The 17,955-nt window shown below is 36.4% G+C and overlaps 1 protein-coding gene across 2 annotated transcripts in view; it reads left to right on the top strand.

The window, feature by feature from the left end:
• Positions 1 to 17,955, top strand: part of LY96 (lymphocyte antigen 96) — an 80,378-nt gene that overhangs the window by 16,521 nt on the left and 45,902 nt on the right. Inside the window, exon 5 of one of the 2 annotated variants that reach the window (XM_044665831.1) lies at positions 501 to 627. The exons of the other annotated variant lie outside the window; for it this stretch is intronic. Within the exon in view, the coding sequence (XP_044521766.1) occupies positions 501 to 587 (87 nt within the window). The 3' untranslated portion in view covers positions 588 to 627. Of the gene's footprint in view, positions 1 to 500; positions 628 to 17,955 lie in introns of those variants that run through there. 2 annotated transcript variants of the gene reach the window in all.

The raw sequence follows: 17,955 nt of genomic DNA, 5'->3' as shown, positions 1-17,955 counted from the left end.
GATGGACTTTAGCTCTTTGGCTTTCTGGTCCATGCTTAAGTTTGTCAAGATCTCTCTGAAAAAGCAGGAAGGGCCAACTCAACAATCAAGGCTCCCATTTTAGGGGAGTTAATGGATATTCCCCAATTATTGATATTACTTGGAACATCCCAATAGATATCTCCTAATTCTCTCAGTGAGGTGTCAGTGGACATGGCCACCCATTCCCTAGAAATTAAAAAAAACACCAAAGTCTCAGACCTTTAAAGGCTTATCAACTTGTAAGGTCATCAAGCTGATCAACTCTCTATTAATTTAAAAATAAAATTTATGATCATTGAATGTGAAGACATAGTTTCAATGCTTTATGAATTGAGAAAATTATAATTAACTCATTTGGAATTTAAATGTTTATTCTTAATCTTTTCAGAAATGAAACATTTAGAAAAGTAAATAGTTTCTTAAAAAAATGTATGTGCATCAAGTATTATATTAATCATATTCCATATTCTTTGTTTTAGGGATTCTATGTTTTTATTGCAGAAGCCTTCTCTGGTAGTGCAGAAGATTCAATGTTTTGTTGTAATATTACGCTCAGACTCAAATAATAATTTTATTCAAGAAATAAATTGATTTTTAAAAATGAAATGACTTTTTAATTTATAAATATTTATTGTGTAGCAGATATTATAAAGCATATAAAAGAAGTATATGATATTCACCATTCACCATTAGGGAAAAGATGAACAAGCATAAAATATTTGGGAGAAAATATGAAATAGCATGCAGTTAAGGAATAAATTGTATAGGTTCCATCTTCAAATGCTATTTATGATCAGAAAAGGAAGAGATGAACACTTTTAGATTAGACTGGGGAGGCTTAATGTATAAGATAGGACTTGTCCTTGGGCTTTCAAGGATGGGGAAACTTTGGATAAGTAGAGAAGAAGAAAGACATTCTGAGAGAAGGAAATAGTCTGAACAAAAGTGGGAATGAACATGGTGCATCATTTCCAAGTTTCAAGATCTTAGAAACATGAATTTAGAATTAAAAGGTAAATTACAGGTCATCTAATCTAATCCCTTCATTTTACAGATGAAGGAAGAAAGGTCCAGGGACATGAAATGTGCTGACCAAGGATAATTTTATAAATAAAGTAGAATAGTCACATATATGAATAAATACATGTACATACATACACATTATCTCTTCTCTCTAATCTATAATTGCTTATATATTATTGATCTCAGTCCCTCAATCCTATTTAGATAACATATTTCATATTATGTATATATATACACTTCATTATATATACACTAAATCTCTGTCCATAACTATATTGGTGTATGTATATATGTGTATAGACACGCACACACACATATAATGGAAAGATTATGAGACAGGATGTAGATTCGTCATTTAATAAATTAGAGGAATAGAGAAGGAGATACTTGTCACAGCTTTGGATAGGGGTACCAAATTCTTGACCAAACAAGACAGAAAGAACCAAAGGAGATAAAATAAATAATTTTATGTACAAGGATTGGTGATGGCAGACCCATACTCAGAGTATGTGCACTATGTTTTGCTTGCTGCCAACCCATGTGAATGTGCTTTTCTTGACTATATTAATTTATTTTAAAGGAGGATTTTTATGAGGAGGGAAAGAGGGAATGCTGGGAGTATAGTGATAATTATAAAAAAAATAAAGAAAAAGACCTATGGGAAGTTGTGGTTTTTTTTAATCTCTTACCTTCTGCCTTAGCATAAATATTGTGTCAATTCTAAGGCAGAAGAGAGGTAAGGACTAGGCAGTTGGGATTAAGTGACTTGCCCACTGAGCCACCTAGTTCCTCCAAGACAGAGAATCTCAAAAACTCTTTAGTTCATCCTTTTGCTTTAAAATAATTATTTACATTTAGTAGGATAAGACTAGCAAAAAAGTACTTCCAAACTATTTGCCTTTTTCTACGAACTGTAACTTGTGGCCTAGAACCTCCAGTTACAGAAATACTATAAATCTGGAAGATCATATAGGTCCCTGGGCAGCTCACCATAGGGCGGGCTCTTTAAATCTCAGTCAACTCCATACCTCCTTCAGGAAGTCCAACAGAGATTCAGAAAAAACTTAGCTTCTCCTGGCCACATCTCCCATGTATATTTTTTGCTTATATTTTTTTCTGGTTAGGAGAACTTCATGATTTAAAAAAAAAATATCACTTTGATATTAGTTACATTTTTTTCCATGTGAAAACAGGCTTGTGTCTTCTTTTTATATTAAAACATGAATTGTGAAAGTGAATGAAAGTGAAGGACACATGGGCAGCTACATGGCTTAGTGGATAGAAAGTCAGTCCTGGAGATAAGAGGTCCTGGGCTCAAATATGGTTAATCTCAATTGTCTGGTCCTTATCACTCTTCTGCCTTGGAAATGATACTTAATTTGATTCTTTTTTTTTTTTTAAACCCTTAACTTCTGTGTATTGGCTCATAGGTGGAAGAGTGGTAAGGGTGGGCAATGGGGGTCAAGTGACTTGCCCAGGGTCACACAGCTGGGAAGTGTCTGAGACCAGATTTGATTTAATTTGATTCTAAGACAGAAGGTAAGCATTAAAAAAAAAAAAAAAGTGCAGCCTATATACAGGGTCACAAACTAGTAGTATTATGAACTTAATATTAAATATCAATATAAATAATTGGAAATACTTTATAACTCGGGCATGGTGGGCAGAACTACATTTCTACACATTGCACAAACTAAGATAGATCATATCATCACAATGTGATGTATGACTTGAAAAAAGTCTGTGTACTCCCTCTAGTAACGCAGATGGCAACCCTCCCACATGATTCTTCTCCATATTCTCCTATAAATACGTGACAATGGGTCCATGCAGCACATTTGGCAGAATCATGTAGCTCAGAAGTATCCTGAGCTTAGTATTGCCCAAATACTTCCGAATACAACTAGACTAGATTAAAAAGGAATTGGAAAAAAGAAGGAATTGGAAAGTATTAGACAAAATGAATCAAAATACAATAAAACAATATTACATTTTAAAACTAAATATGTCACAGGCCACAAGCATCGTTACATAGGAATTGGTGGCTCTAGATCTCCTGACATTTTGTAGATACAAATGGAACAAAAAAGCTTTGTCATCTTCCACTTATGTGAAGTGACCAGCCTTTTTTCAAAAATCAAATTATTTTTCATTCATTTTGCCTCATGTCATTATGGTATATACTATTTTTCTGCATCTGCTTAAAAAAAACTGCTTTAGTTTATTTCATGAAGATTTTTTCCAGGTTTAAAAAGTTTTTCATGCTTGCTTGAATTCCATTATAATTTTCTATTTGGCTGTGATCAACCAGAACACAACTGTTTTGAGAAGTAAAGGCACAAGTAGTCAGATAACCAGTAGGTGTCAGAATCCTGATTTAAACTCAAATATTTTTGCCTCCAAGGCTGTCCCTCTATTCATTATACCAAATGGCCTCTTGGTATCCCATGACATAAATGGTCCTTTTTTTTTTTTTTTTTTTTTTTTTGGATCTGTGCTCAGAGTGGAGAACTCCCAGTATAGAAACTCCCTTCACTTGTGGATATACAAGTCATCCATAACTTAGGAGAGAGTTGTTGGGATGGAGACTGGGGATGGGGAGAGGTTGGAAATGACAGGTGAGTTAACTCTTGATTAGACAGCTAGTATTTGTCAGAAAGGATCTGAGTTCAAGTCCTGCCCTAACTATACCATTATTGTTCCTCATTTTTGTACCATACATTTTGTGCCATAACTTAAGTAACGTAGGTCATGTTGCTAGACATTTATGTTGCTTCCAGGTTTTTGTGATGACAAATAATGCTGCTATATACATGTTTTAAAAGATAGTTCTTTATTTTTTTAAAACCCTTACCTTCCATTTTAGAGTCAATACTGTGTATTGGTTCCAAGGCAGAAGAGCATTAAGAGCTAGGCAATGGGGGTTAAGTGACTTGCCCAGGGTCACACTGCTAGGATGTGTCTGAGGCCAGATTTGAACCCAGAACCTCATCTCTGTAGGCCTGGTTCTCAATCCACTGAGCCACCTTGCTGCCCAAAAGATAGTTCTTATACACACACACACACACACACACACACACACACACACACACACACCACTTTTACATATATTCCCAACAATAGAATTGTTGTGTTTAAGAGCATGATTATTTTTGATACTGTACTATATTGTCAGATCAGTTTTAAAAAAACCCACAAAAATGCCTTAACATAATAAGTACACCATTCTGTCAGAAGCTAATAATGGTCCTCTTTTTGGTTATTTTAATTTTGCATCTCTTTAAATATCAATGAGATGGGGAATTTTTTTCAAGTGATTATTAACCATCTATTTCCTCTTTTGAAAAGTGCCTGTTCCTATCCTTTGTCCATTTATTCACTATAAAGAGAGGATTAAATTTTAGTGCTTCCTTATATACTTTTGAGATCAGGTTTTTTTCATGTTTTATTTGCTATAATCCCCACTCCACCTTCACCCCCCACTATTTCTGTTCCTTTAGTACAGAAGGCCTTTTCTGACACTACCGACATCCCTCCAACTGCTCTTCCAATGAGTTTTATATTTGCTTATATGCATAACCTTTGCTTCCCTGGAAAGAAAGCAAATTCCTTGGGATTAGATTCTGTTCCATTTTTGTCTTTGTATCATCCATAGTTGGGCACAGTACTGAGCACATGGTACTGGCTATCTCCTATAATCTGGCATAGGACTGGGCATTCTTAATTATTGCTTGCTGACTTATTGATAATGCATAATTTATTTTATAAAATCAAGAATCTCTTGTCACTGACAACAGTTTTTATTTGTTTAATAGAAAAATTTTTTTGTCTACTATTAAATGCCAATTTTCATTTTCTTTCATTTCTAAATAGTTCTTTTGCCTTCCTTAGGTATCTTCTTGTATGGTTTTCAGGGTAGTTTTTTCATGCATCTTGTTGCTATTGATATTTTCATAATAACTATCCAAGTCTGACATTTCACTTCAGTGCTTCCTACTTCATCTCACACCTTCAAAAAAATATCCTGCCTCAAAGAACATTTGCACTTGGAGATTTTTCTTATCTTTAAAAAAATACCACATCTAGGAGTTCTTTTCTAAGTATGCATGTTCTGTCCTTGCCCCCATTTCTTACTTCCCTTTTTGAATCAATCTCTCAATTCTGTACCAAGTTGTACTGGACTATAAACTGCCAAAAACAAACACAAATAAGCAGAAAGTCTGTGTGGAAATTATTAACTAGCCTACAGCCAGTAGGCTATGGATCTAGCACAAATTATTTTTAAATTATAAACTTTGTTCTTTTTTTCCTTCTCTCTTGTGAATGACTAGAATGACAGATGGAGGAGAAATCTGCTCTTTCGCCTTCCTTTCTTTAATTCCTTCTCCCTTACAACAAAACCCAAACATTCTTCCAAAAACTTGGGGAAAAGCAATGAAGTCACTTATTATTGTTCTGTTCATGTCCCTTTGCTGTCATCATTCTAGTTTCTTTCCTTAGAAAATATAGCAATAAAGGAAGGCAGTCATTAGGTCTATGAAAAACAAATATATGCATATATAGATACATATATATTCTAAGGGAATGACTCAGGCTGACATGTTAGAGACATAAAAATTGCATTTATGAACCAACAAAGCATGGAGACCTCAAAGGTATCATTAGATAGAACTGAGCAATTTGAAACTGCAATCCAGATTCATCTCTTAAGCCCTCTGCAGGGTTGAATGGAAATAACCTTACAGTTGGGATTTCCTTAAGATCACTGTTGGGATATCCAAAAAGCCCCCATTGGAATTCTTAGGTTCACCACCAAAAATGCAAAACATTTCAAATTGTTTTCTTTCATTAGAAAAGTTAGCTTCAAAGTGTCAAATTGAAAATGGAAGAAGGTGGAACTTTCCACTGAAAAAATCTCCCTGACCTATTTGTTGTTGTTGTTAGAACATGAGGTACTTTTCCACTGAAAAGTTTAAAGCACTTTAAAAACTTTTAAAATCATATTATACATGGAAATATGTTTTGTATGATAGTACATGTAGAACTGAAATTGAGTTGCTTGCCACTTCCGAGAAGAGGGAAGGAAAGGAAGGGAGAGAGACAATTTGGATAATGTAATTTTGGAAAACTTATGTGGAAATTTGTTATCACATGTAATTGGTAAAATAGAATATCTTTATAATTTAAAAAATCATATTGTAGATCTGACTATTTAGTTATACATATAGGTACATATGTATGTAGTATATATTTATATATATCCACTATGCACAACATATACATATATGACAAGAGACCGAAGGTTCTGTCCTTTTCACTAACAAGGCCACCACCCTACTTCAGGCATTCATCCTTTCCCTCCTGGTCTATGGCGATAATCTCACAAAAGACTATCCTGCCCCCTCTTCTTCCCTCTAAACCAGGGGTCGGCAACCTTTTTGGCTGTGAGAGCCATAAACGCCACATTTTTTAAAATATAATTTCGTGAGAGCCGTACAGTGCTCACAGTGCGTGCTCCTATAACGATGCCTGAAAAATAATTGACTTTATGGCTCCTGCAGAAAGAGCCATATCTGACCCTCAAAAGAGCCAGATATGGCTTGAGAGCCATACGTTGCCGACCCAGCTCTAAACCATATTCCACACAGCTGTCAAAGTAATATTTCTAAGGCAAAATTTGAACATATCATTGCTTCACTCAAAGAGCTCCAGTGTCTGGCTCCCTGTTACTTCCAGAATAGAATATAATACTCTTTCGTTGGGTATTTTTAAAACTTTTTGCAAGAAAATGGCCAAATATGACTCCACAGGAAGGATGCTACCCATTTCTAGGAAAAGAGCTTGAGGGGCTCAAGATGTAATGAAACACAGTTTTGGACATGGCCAATGGGGGAATTTGTCTTGCTTGACTATATGCTTTTCTTAAAAGTATTTTTAAAATTAATTAATTAATTTTTTAGAATATTTTTCCAAGGTTACCTGATTCATGTTCTTTTTCCTCTCTTCTTCCCTCCCTGCTCCTGGAGCCAAAAAGCACCTCCACTGGGTTTTACATGTATTATTGCTCAAAACCTATTTCCATATTATTCATATTTGTAATAGAGTAATCTTTTAAAGTATTTTTTAAATGGGTGGTGCTATAGATATGTTCCTTTTTACTCCACAAAGAGAAGAGAATAGAAGGAAAAACAGAAGGAATCACAAAGTAGGAAAGCTTTGAAAGTTTGTTGTTCAGTCATTTTTTAGTCAAATTTTACTCTTTGTGAGCCCTTTTGGGGTTTTCTTGGCAAAGATACTGCAGTGCTTTGCCATTTCCTTCTCCAGCTCATTTTACAGATGAGGAATTTGAGACAAAGTGTTAAGTGACTAGTCCAAGGTCACATAGATAATAATTGTCTGAGGCTGGATTTGAACTCAGATTTTCCTGACTTTGGATCCAAATCTATCCATTTTACTACCTGGTTGTCTTTTAAAAGTTGCACATTGAATTGTTTATATAATGAAATAAGGAAAGCAAGCTCTATGTAATAGAGATTCACAGCTTCATGAATAATCTTGTTCTGCTCCACCATGCATATGTAAACACTTGTTTTATTTTGTATTTAAGTCGAGTAAAGATCAAATAAATCCCTTCATTATGTGGTTCCAACTTCTCTCTCTAGTCTGATTTCACATTCTTCTTCTTCACCCATTTATTTCACATTACTTCTCTTTACCTACTCTATTTCTAGCCTACTGGCCTGCTTGGTATTCCTTCTACATGACATTCCATCTCTTGCCTCTGGATAGACAGGCCCCACATCTGCCAGGCTCTCTCACCTCTCTGTCTAAGAAACCCTTGTATTCTTCACTACTCAGTTTGAGGATCATCCTCTCACATGAAGCCCTGACACCATCTCTGATCTCTCTACTATTAAGGCTTTTCTCTATTCTATCCCCAGTGATTACTTTGTATATATTTTGTATTCATCTTTGTACATATTGTTTCCTTCCCAGGAAAATGTTGAATTTTTGTCCTTGTATCTCCAGTATCTATATCAGTGCTTGGCATAAAAATATTTATAGATTGATTAAATTCTTCGTCTTTTCCTAGCAATGATTGTTGAAGGTGATGAAAGAGGAAAGATTAAGTGACTTTCTTTCTCTCTCTTTTTTCTTTCTTTCTTTTTCTCTTCTTTCTTTATTTCTCTTTCTTTCTTTCTTTCTTTCTTTCTTTCTTTCTTTCTTTCTTTCTTTCTTTCTCTCTCTCTTTCTTTCTTTCTCTCTCTCTTTCTCTCTCTCTTCCTTCCTTCCTTTCTTTCAGGTGACATATTTATACCCTTATTTCTTTATTTAATCTTGTACCTTACTGGTTTTTAAACGTTGCTAGGAGAGGGCAGTTGGGTAGCTCAGTGGATTGAGAAACAGGCCTAAAGATGGGAGGTCCTAGGTTCAAATCTGGCCTCAGATACTTCCTAGCTGTGTGACCCTGGTCAAGTCACTTAACTTCCATTGCCTAGCCCTTACCACTCTTCTGTCTTGGAACCAATGCACAGTATTGATTCTAAGATGGAAGGTAAGGATTTAAAAAAAAAATGCTACAAGGAGATAGTGTGCCTCTAGCAAAATTTAGCAACCAAAGAACCATAAAGCTTTCAGCCTTCTTGGTAGTGTCAATTGTATGTATGTGAGAGTGTATGGCAAAAATGTGTGTCATCCTGGCATTTTTTGGCATCTTTCTGTCTTTCTGCCTTTCTTACACATTACTTCCTGACATACACTCTATTGTCCAGCTAGACTGGCCTGCTTGCTATTCCTCACACATGACACTATTAGAGAGACAGTGTGGCATAGAGACTAGAGTGTTGGAATTGAAATGAAGAAGACCTGGGTTCAAATCTTGCCTCCAATATTTACCGACTGTAAGGTTCTGGGCAAATCTCTTAAACTCTCTGAATTTCAGTTTCCTCAACTGTAAAATGAAGGTGTTAGACTATATTACCTCTAGCTCTAAAATCAGTGATCTGTGCTCTCCTGTCCTTTTGTGCCATTTCACAAACTGGAATGTGCCCCCTCCTCATCACTTCCTCTTAGAGTCTTTGACCCCCTTCAAGGTTTAGCTCAAATGCCATATTCTGCAGGAAGAATTTCTGGTATCTTCCCACCCTCCCCTCTTCTTCAGCTGCAAGTGTCCTCCCTTCTAGAATTGGCATATATCTTATTTTGTATATATCTTAGATCTACTAGCTTGCACTCACACAAGCAGTTTGAGGTGCCCAGAGGGTAGGTGCTATATACACACTACTCTCAATGTTTGAGGAGAAACCTTGAAGGTTATACTTTAAGTACTGTTCCTTGTGAGTTCCCACTGATTCTTACACTTTATATACCTCATCCTATACTCTATAATCCAGTGACACTAAGTTCTTGTTGTTTGAGTTCCTTTGGGGGAATGAGGAATTATCCTTTGCTTTTCTTTGATTCCTCAGCACTTAGCGCAGTGCCAGGAAAATAATAGGTGCCTAATAAATTTTTATTGATTAACTAGTATATTTCTCATTAATCATCTGTCAGCCATATTTTGTTAAATTTAAGGAAATATATATTTATTTATTTTTATGCAATGATATTTCATTTCCCCATAGATATTTTATTACATGTAAAAGCAATTTTCAATATATATTTTCCAAAATTAGAAGATCCAAATTGTCTCCCTCCCTCCCTTCCCTTTCTTGGAGATGATAAGAAATTTGATATGGATTATACATGTATTATCATACAAAACAGACTTTCATATTGGTCATTGTTGTAAAAGTATATTCATATAAAACCAAAACCCCAAAATAAAACCATAAATAAACCAATGTGGAAGATAGTATGCTTTGATCTGCATTCTGACCTCAGCAGTTCTTTCTCTGGAGGTGGATAGCACTCTTATGTCTTATGACAGTAAGTCCTTCAGAATTGTTCCAGATCATTGTATTGAGAGTAGCTAAGTCTTTTACAGTTGATCATCCCACAATATTGCTATGAGTACATATACTGGTTCTGTTTATTTCACTCTGCATCAGTTCATATAGATCTTCCTGCTTATCATTTTTTATGGTACAATAGTATTCTATTAACAACATATACCACAATTTGTTCAGGCTGTTTCCCAATTAATGGATATCCCCCTAATTTCCAATTCTTTGCCACCACAAAAAAAGCTGCTATAAATATTTTTGTACAAGTAGGTCCTTTCCCTTTTTTATGAGCTCTTTGGTGTACAGACCCAATAGTGGTATTATAAGATCAAAGGGGTATGCACAGATTTATAGCCCTCTAGGTATAGTTCCAAATTACCCTCCAGAATGGTTGGATTGATTTACAACTCCACCAATAATGCATTAGTGTCCCAAAGAAAATGCATTTATTAAGGAGGCATACTAACAACATCTGTTACAAAATGTTACCCCCTCATCTGAGATATACTCTTCCACAAACACATAGAGTATACATGGAGAAGGTGAGGCTCTAATCAAGTATAATAGCAATAAGGCACCTATGTGGAAAACAAATGTGGCACAGGGTAACTCACAGTTTCTGTAGGGAGAGGTTTTTTTCTCCCTTTGTAGAGTCCTCATGAAATTCCTCTTAGGTATAGAGAGTTCTCTGCTAAAAGCAGTGTCCTTTTAGAGTCCTTCACTAATACTTGGTATGGCCACGAGGGGTCATGGAACTACTTTTCCTCAGTTCACTAGCTCTTCAACTCCAGTTGTCCTTGGTATATTTCTCAGTCCTGAAGCAATTATTTCCATGGCTGTTCTTTGGACATTGCTCTTGGTTCTGTTATATACTGTCACTGATGTTACAGCTTTTGCCTGCCAGGCATCCTAGATCATTTGACTCTCATAAGGTTGTTGTCAGGGCAATTTCTTCTTGAGATAGTCATCCCCCTAACATTATGAGATAACACACACAAAGGCACAAAGGTGTCCATGTGCTTACAGCTTCCATGGTCAGATGGGAGACTGGTCAGCCTCTCTTCTCTACTCCAGTTCCCAAGGGCATATCAAAGTAGTCCTGCTTCATTAGAAGTCACAAAAGTTGTAGCTTGTTTGTTCTGTGTTCCCACTAAATTTTGGCTCAGCAACATCTGAGTCATCAGTCCTTTTAGTTTCAGCACTCAATGACAGTACTCTTCATTATCATATGCTATAATTTCCTGAGTTATTAGGAAAGAAATTTATTTTATGGAATTTATTATGGAAAGAAATAGACTTAACTCTAAGATTCCACATAATCTTATAATATTTAAATTAATGTCCAGCAACTCAAAGAATTATATTTTATAAAGTTTATTAATAATCACTAGAAGTAAAGGAATAAAAAGGTAATTATCTAACAAAATAAGATCACATGACTAAATTTTCTTGCCTGTTTAAAAAGCCTGCTCCACCAAAGCTGTGATAGGAAGAGAAGAGAGCGAGAGGTGGGGCTACACCAAATTTATATCCTCCCTACATTAGCACGTAACATGAGGAGGAGAGTGGGGTGCTGGGAATTGAAGTTCTAGGGTATAGATATTAATTACACAATTCCCTACTGTGATCCTTTGCTAGACTAGTCTCCCCAGTGGATTATTTGAACATAACCAGCTTATACCTCTAAGGATCTTCAACTAGAGTTACATACAATGTTTCATTTGCTAAGGGGGAAATTACAATAATTTGGGGATAAAATGGAAATAAAAGAGAAAGAGAACAAAATCAATGATTATTAGGTGCATTGACAAAAAGCCAATTAGGGGGCAGTCCCCTTTGGCATAAGAGTTTACATTCAAAATAAATGTGTTCAACCCCCCCACAGTTCAATTTCACTACATCCCAAAGTTCATTCTGGATCCTTTGGTGCTGTGCGAGGTTTCTGTAGGCATTTCCATGGTGCCTTCGACAAACAGTTCACTTTCTGGATTCAGGGAGATAGCAAGTTTCTTATCTTAAAATTACTCTCAAACAAGAAAAAAATGTTTTTTATGAAACTATAATTTAAATTAATTATACAATCCCCTCTGAGAAGGGTGTTGACCAACACATGGATCACCCAGGCATACATGGCTGAGTTATGAGGTATGTGAACCAATTGTTAAAAGGACATCAAAAGCATAAAAAAGTAGAAGAAAAGAAAAAAAATTAAATAGTGTATAAAAATTCTGAGTAGGCAATAATAAGCCTATAACAGGTCCTAGAATCAGGACCCAATAAAGTGATTTATGTCCCATAGACTTGTAGGACGATTGCAGTAGTATGCACTTACCCAATCAGCAGCCAGGACTACAGAAAATTGCCACACTTATGAAAGACAGAAAAAAGACTAGATTTTAGCAGTAAATGGGAAATATCATTCCCTGGTCTGATTTTACCTTTGCTCTCAAGAATAAGGGAGCCAACATTGTAGCTAGTCTGAGATACTTTGTCTGGATCTGGCACTGGAAAGTCCTTCTTCTGATGTTGTCAAACAGCTATTTCCTCGAACCCCCAAAACAAGTCCTCTGTCTTGATGCAGATTCTCATCAATCCCACTGAGATTGGTTGGTCTTCCTGACCTTGTGCTTCTCAGCACTGTATAATGGCTCTTTTTGCGATCCCTTATCCTGGAATCAGACATAATCGTTAATTGAAGTCCCATAATATTTAATAATCAATGGCAGGTTTCCATAGTCTAAAGCTTTTGGGTATGTAGTAATATTAGGGCTAAGGGTATTGTGAGCTTATATTAGTGCAAAATTAAAAAAAAACCAAATGCTGGTGATGTGTTTCAAGTACAAAAATGAGAAAAAAAGAAAACTCAAATACTCTATTATACATTATAAGAAGGAAAGAGGCAAGTAGTAGTGTTTGCAAAGGTTTGGTGCATGACTTTGCAAAGCAGGGAACATGCACAGAACCTTATGGACCCTATTCTGGAATGGGAGGATTGTTTAAAAGGCAACACATGGAGACCATTGGGGTCCATTAATTACTGGACATGGAGGAGAGCAGAGGGTTACTTTCTGTGGCCATTTTGTATCTGGCTGAGGGACATAACTGACCAAACCTTGGAGGTTCCTGTTATCAAGATACTCCTGTGATCCTGTGAACTGTGGCATATCTGTGCCATCCTGACATTTGTGTGTGTGAGCTGTGAAGACCTAGTGACTCTACCATAAAGAAGAACCCAGACACCTTGGCTCAGGCCTCTAGCCTCTAGCCATCTTTACCTGACAAACTTTATGCTGTTTCTATTTATTAGTGGACCAGCTAGTCAGGATTTAGGTAGTTAGATTTTCTTTAGGTAGTGAGATAGAATATAGAGTATAGCATCAACTTCCATGAAGAAAGTCCATGAGGACTTATAGTGGGATTTGAGTGGAGAAACTAAATTATTAGATTTAGGGACTCCTTCACCTATCCCATCTTATGAGTTTGAGTAGTAAAATAAATCTAAGACTGATTATAACAAATTAGTATTAGTCAGATTGCATATTACCATCACTGACAGGTTAGACTTACTTGTTGGGCCTACTTCCTGTCTTCACTCAACCAAGGGTCATCAATGGGCTTATAGAAAATTATTTCAGCTCCATTCCCTAATTAGTTCAGCTATCAACTAATTATTTCAACATACAAGGAAAAACAATCATAAAACTTTAAAAAACCAAAAATATATATAGTCCACAATCAGTGACACACTGTGTTTGCCTAACAGAGGCAGAATACAAAGGTTTCTTGCTCAAAAATGAGATCCATTTCCTCCTTTACTTGGCCATGATCCACAATGTGAGTGCAAATGATTTTCACTAAGAAACAAAACAGCTTTACAAAAAACAGTAGTATAGCAGCTAATGCACATTTAAGAAGTACCAAAAGCCCCCAAATCATAAGAGCCCATTTAATGACAATAGCAAATAAATCCACTAGCATTAGGATTCACATGAGTCTCTATAGCCACTGAAGCTCATGCAATGATCTAGAACAATGCTGAGGTATTTATGAGAAAGAATGCTATTCACATTCAGAGGAAGAATGTGGGAGTAGAAACACAGAAGAAAAACAAATACTTGAACACATGGGTTGATAGGGATATGATTTGGGATGTAGACTCTAAATGGTCACCCCAGTGCAACTATCAATAATATGGAAATAGGTCTTGATCAATTATACATGTAAAACTCAGTGGAATTGCACATTGGCTACACAGGGTGGAGGTGTAGGGGTTTGGGAGGGAGGGAAAGAAATGAATCATGTAACTATGAAAAAATATTCTAAAAAAACAAACAAAAAATAAACATAGGAAGAATTATACGAACTGATGCAAGGTGAAAGGTATAGAACTAGGAGAACATTGCACATAGTAACAGTAATATTATAACACTAATCAACTGTGAAAGACTTAACAACTGTGATCCAAGGCAATTCCAAAGGACTCATGATGAAAAATTCTCTCTACGTCCAGGCAAAGAACTAATGAACTCTGAGTACAGATTGAAACATATTTTAAACTTTATTTTGTTATTTTTATGCAATGTGGCTAATACAAAAATATGTTTTTCATGAATTCATATGTAAAAAAGTAATCACTAGAAGTAAAGAAATAAAAAAGTAATTATCTAACAAAATAAGACTGTGTGACTAAATTTTCTTGCTTGTTTAAAAAGCCTGCTCCACCAAAGCCTCAACAGGAAGAGAAGAGAGTGAGAGGCAGGGCTACACCAAATTTATATCCTCCTTACGTCAGCACCTAATGTGAGGAGGAGAATGGGGTGCTGGGAATTGTAGTTCTAGGGTACAGATATTAATTATAGTCTGTTGGAGTGGAGTAAGGCAGTGACTCTATGTGTTCTCAAAGGACTGGCCCTCTCATTACATTTGTTTCACCAGTGCTTACTACAATGCCTGGACATATGAATATTTAATAAATTCCTCCTTCATTTATTTATTGATTGGTTCCACTATTCCTTTTCCCTTTAACAGGTTTAATTTAGTCAACTAAGACCTAGATAGGCCAGCATTTAGAATGGATTTAGCAAAGGAGCAGCTATGGTATATAAGAAATCTGATTGAGAATTTCCTATACTGTCTACATCTGAGGGTGCAAGAACATGAGTTGGGTTTACGGTCTAAAAGCCAAGTTTTCCTTCCTAATCCATTAGTTTTAACCCATGCCCAGATCCCCTGAAATGAAGGCATCTATCTGGGAGACATTAGGGACCTACTTTCTGGAGAAAAGATTCCATGATTCCCCAACCATGGAGGTAAGAGCAGCTTTTTCTATTAGCTGCTTATCTGGAAGAGGATGTGCTTTTAAAACTACTAGTCTGAGATAATCTTGCTCTCTTTTCTAACAGTATCTGAAGGGTGAAAGTCCTGTTCACACAATGGGTGCTGTGAGCCATCCTGGGTGGAGAAAAGGGAAAATGTGCTCCCTTCCCCTTAGGCATTGTGACCTAAGAAAAAGATTTGAGGTTTTGGTCTATTGCATTTGCCCTTTTAAATTTTAGGCAAGGTCAGTGGGTGAAGTCTTGAGCAATGGGGACCTTGGAGTCCTGATTGCAGACTGGATGTGACTACCAGTACATGAAACTTTATGGGACTATATTAGGTAGAAATTGAGTTAAATTAGGCGCCTAATCCCCTCCTCTCTCCAGAGACTGAAGTGGTGCAAAGGAATATTAGGCCCTACTAGGTACTGAGAGAGAGATGTTTGATGTTTGTTCTTGCTATGCTTTTGAAGTAAATATTCCTTTGTAAAAGCTAATCTCATTGTTAAGTATTTAAATGGAAATGGACTACTTGGGAACCCTCTAAATTGGTGAACATAATTGGTAGAGGGATTTTAAACCTGTGACAGAGAGACTAGATACCCCTAAACCTCCTTAAATTAGAAGAGAATCCAGGGAAGGGATGAAATTGGATATACCTGGCCTTTAGGCAATGGGATCAAAGCAGTCAATGTTGCACAAAATGCTCCTAATATTATAAAACTGGCATTTTAGTCATAAGACAAAGATAATCATTTTGACCCTCAAAGAGTTCTTTGCCTTGGTCCTGAACAATTTTGGCTTCCAAAAGATCTTTTTAAAAATACAAATGGAGGGGGCAGCTGGGTAGCTCAGTGGATTGAGAGTCAGGCCTAGAGTTGGGAGGTCCTAGGTTCAAATCCAGACTCAGATACTTCCCAGCTGTGTGATCCTGGGCAAGTCACTTGACCCCCATTGCCCACCCTTACCACTCTTCCACCAAAAAAGAGCCAATACAAAGAAGTTAAGGGTTTAAAAAAAATACAAATGGAGATGAAGGGAATAATATCTTAAGCAGATATCTCTTAGCAACTTAATGAAGATAGGCTCTCTAGTTGAGAGCTTGACCTTAGGGAAACTGGGTATAAAATGGAGGTGAGGGGAAGAGAGAGATGATACATATATGTTCAGACAAAGTAGGTGGTGAGAGATATTGACAGAAGAAGTGAGATTCTTTGAAATGCCAATTTTGCCTGTTTTAAAGTTTTGTTGAGTTCTGGTCTTGAGTAGCTGAATCCTGAGGGTCCTTAGTATGTCTTTTTTAAAATTAAGTTTATTTATTTAATTAACTAATTTAGAATATTTTTCCATATGGTTACAAGATTCATGTTCTTTCCCTCCCCTCCTCCCACCCCCTCCTGTAGCCACCAAGCAATTCCATTGGATTTTCCATGTGTCATTGACCAAGACCTATTTCCATATTATTAATATTTGCACTAGGGTGATCATTTAAAGTCTATATCCCGTCATATCCCCATTGAATCATGTGATCAAGCAGTTGCCTTAGTATAAGTTTTGAGAGAAATGAAAAAATCAGATATCTGGACCAAATATTTTATTTAAAAAATGAGGAAATTGAGGCCCAAAGTGTTAAGTTATCTATCCAAGCTCAAAGAACTTGTAAGAAGCAGAATCAAATTTGGAAAATAGATCCTCTAATTTAGAGACCAGCAGTTTTTTTTTTCAGATTTAAATATTTTATTTTTTAAGAAAAGTTTTCCATGGTTACATGATTCCTGTTTTTACTTTCCCCTTCACACCCCCTTCACACCCCACCCCCCATATCCAACACACATTTCCACTGGTTTTAACCTGTGTGATTAGTCAAGACTATTTACATATTATTGATAGTTGTATTGGTGTGGTCATTTAGTGTCTACATCCCCAACCATGTCCACCTCAACCCATGTGTTCAAGTGGTTGTTTTACTTCTATGTTTCCACTCCTGCAGTTCTTCCTCTGAATGTGGGTAGTGTTCCTTTCCATAAATCCCTCAGAATTGTCCTGGGTCATTGCATTGCTGCCAGTACAGAAGCCCATTACAATTGATTTTACCACAATGTATCAGTCTCTGTGTACAACATTCCTCTGGCTCTGCTCCTTTCACTCTGCATCAATTCCTGGAGATCTTTCCAGTTCACATGGAATTCCTCCAGTTTATTATTCCTTTGGGCACAATAGTATTCCATCACCAGCATATACCACAATTTGTTCAGCCATTCCCCAATTGAAGGGCATACCTTCATTTTCCAGTTTTTTGCCACCACAAAAAGCGCGGCTACAAATATTTTTGTACAAGTCTATTTATCTATGATCTCTTTGGGGTACAAACCCAGCAATGGTATGGCTGGATTGAAGGGCAGGCAGTCTTTTATAGCCCTTTGAGCATGGTTCCAAATTGCCAGCCAGAATGGCTGGATCAGTTCACAGCTCCACCAGCAATGCATTAATATCCCAATTTTGCCACATCCCCTCCAGCATTCATTACTCTCCCCTTCTTTCATTTTAGCCAATCTGCTAGGTGTGAGGTGATACCTCAGAGTTGTTTTGATTTGCATTTCTCTAATTATTAGAGATTTGGAACACTTTCTCATGTGCTTATTGATACTTTT

Source organism: Gracilinanus agilis, chromosome 1, assembly GCF_016433145.1.
Source record: "Gracilinanus agilis isolate LMUSP501 chromosome 1, AgileGrace, whole genome shotgun sequence".
NCBI classification, from domain to species: Eukaryota; Metazoa; Chordata; class Mammalia; order Didelphimorphia; family Didelphidae; genus Gracilinanus; species Gracilinanus agilis.
The sequence above is the reverse complement of the archived record's forward strand: the minus strand, read 5'-3'. Positions and strand labels throughout refer to the sequence as shown.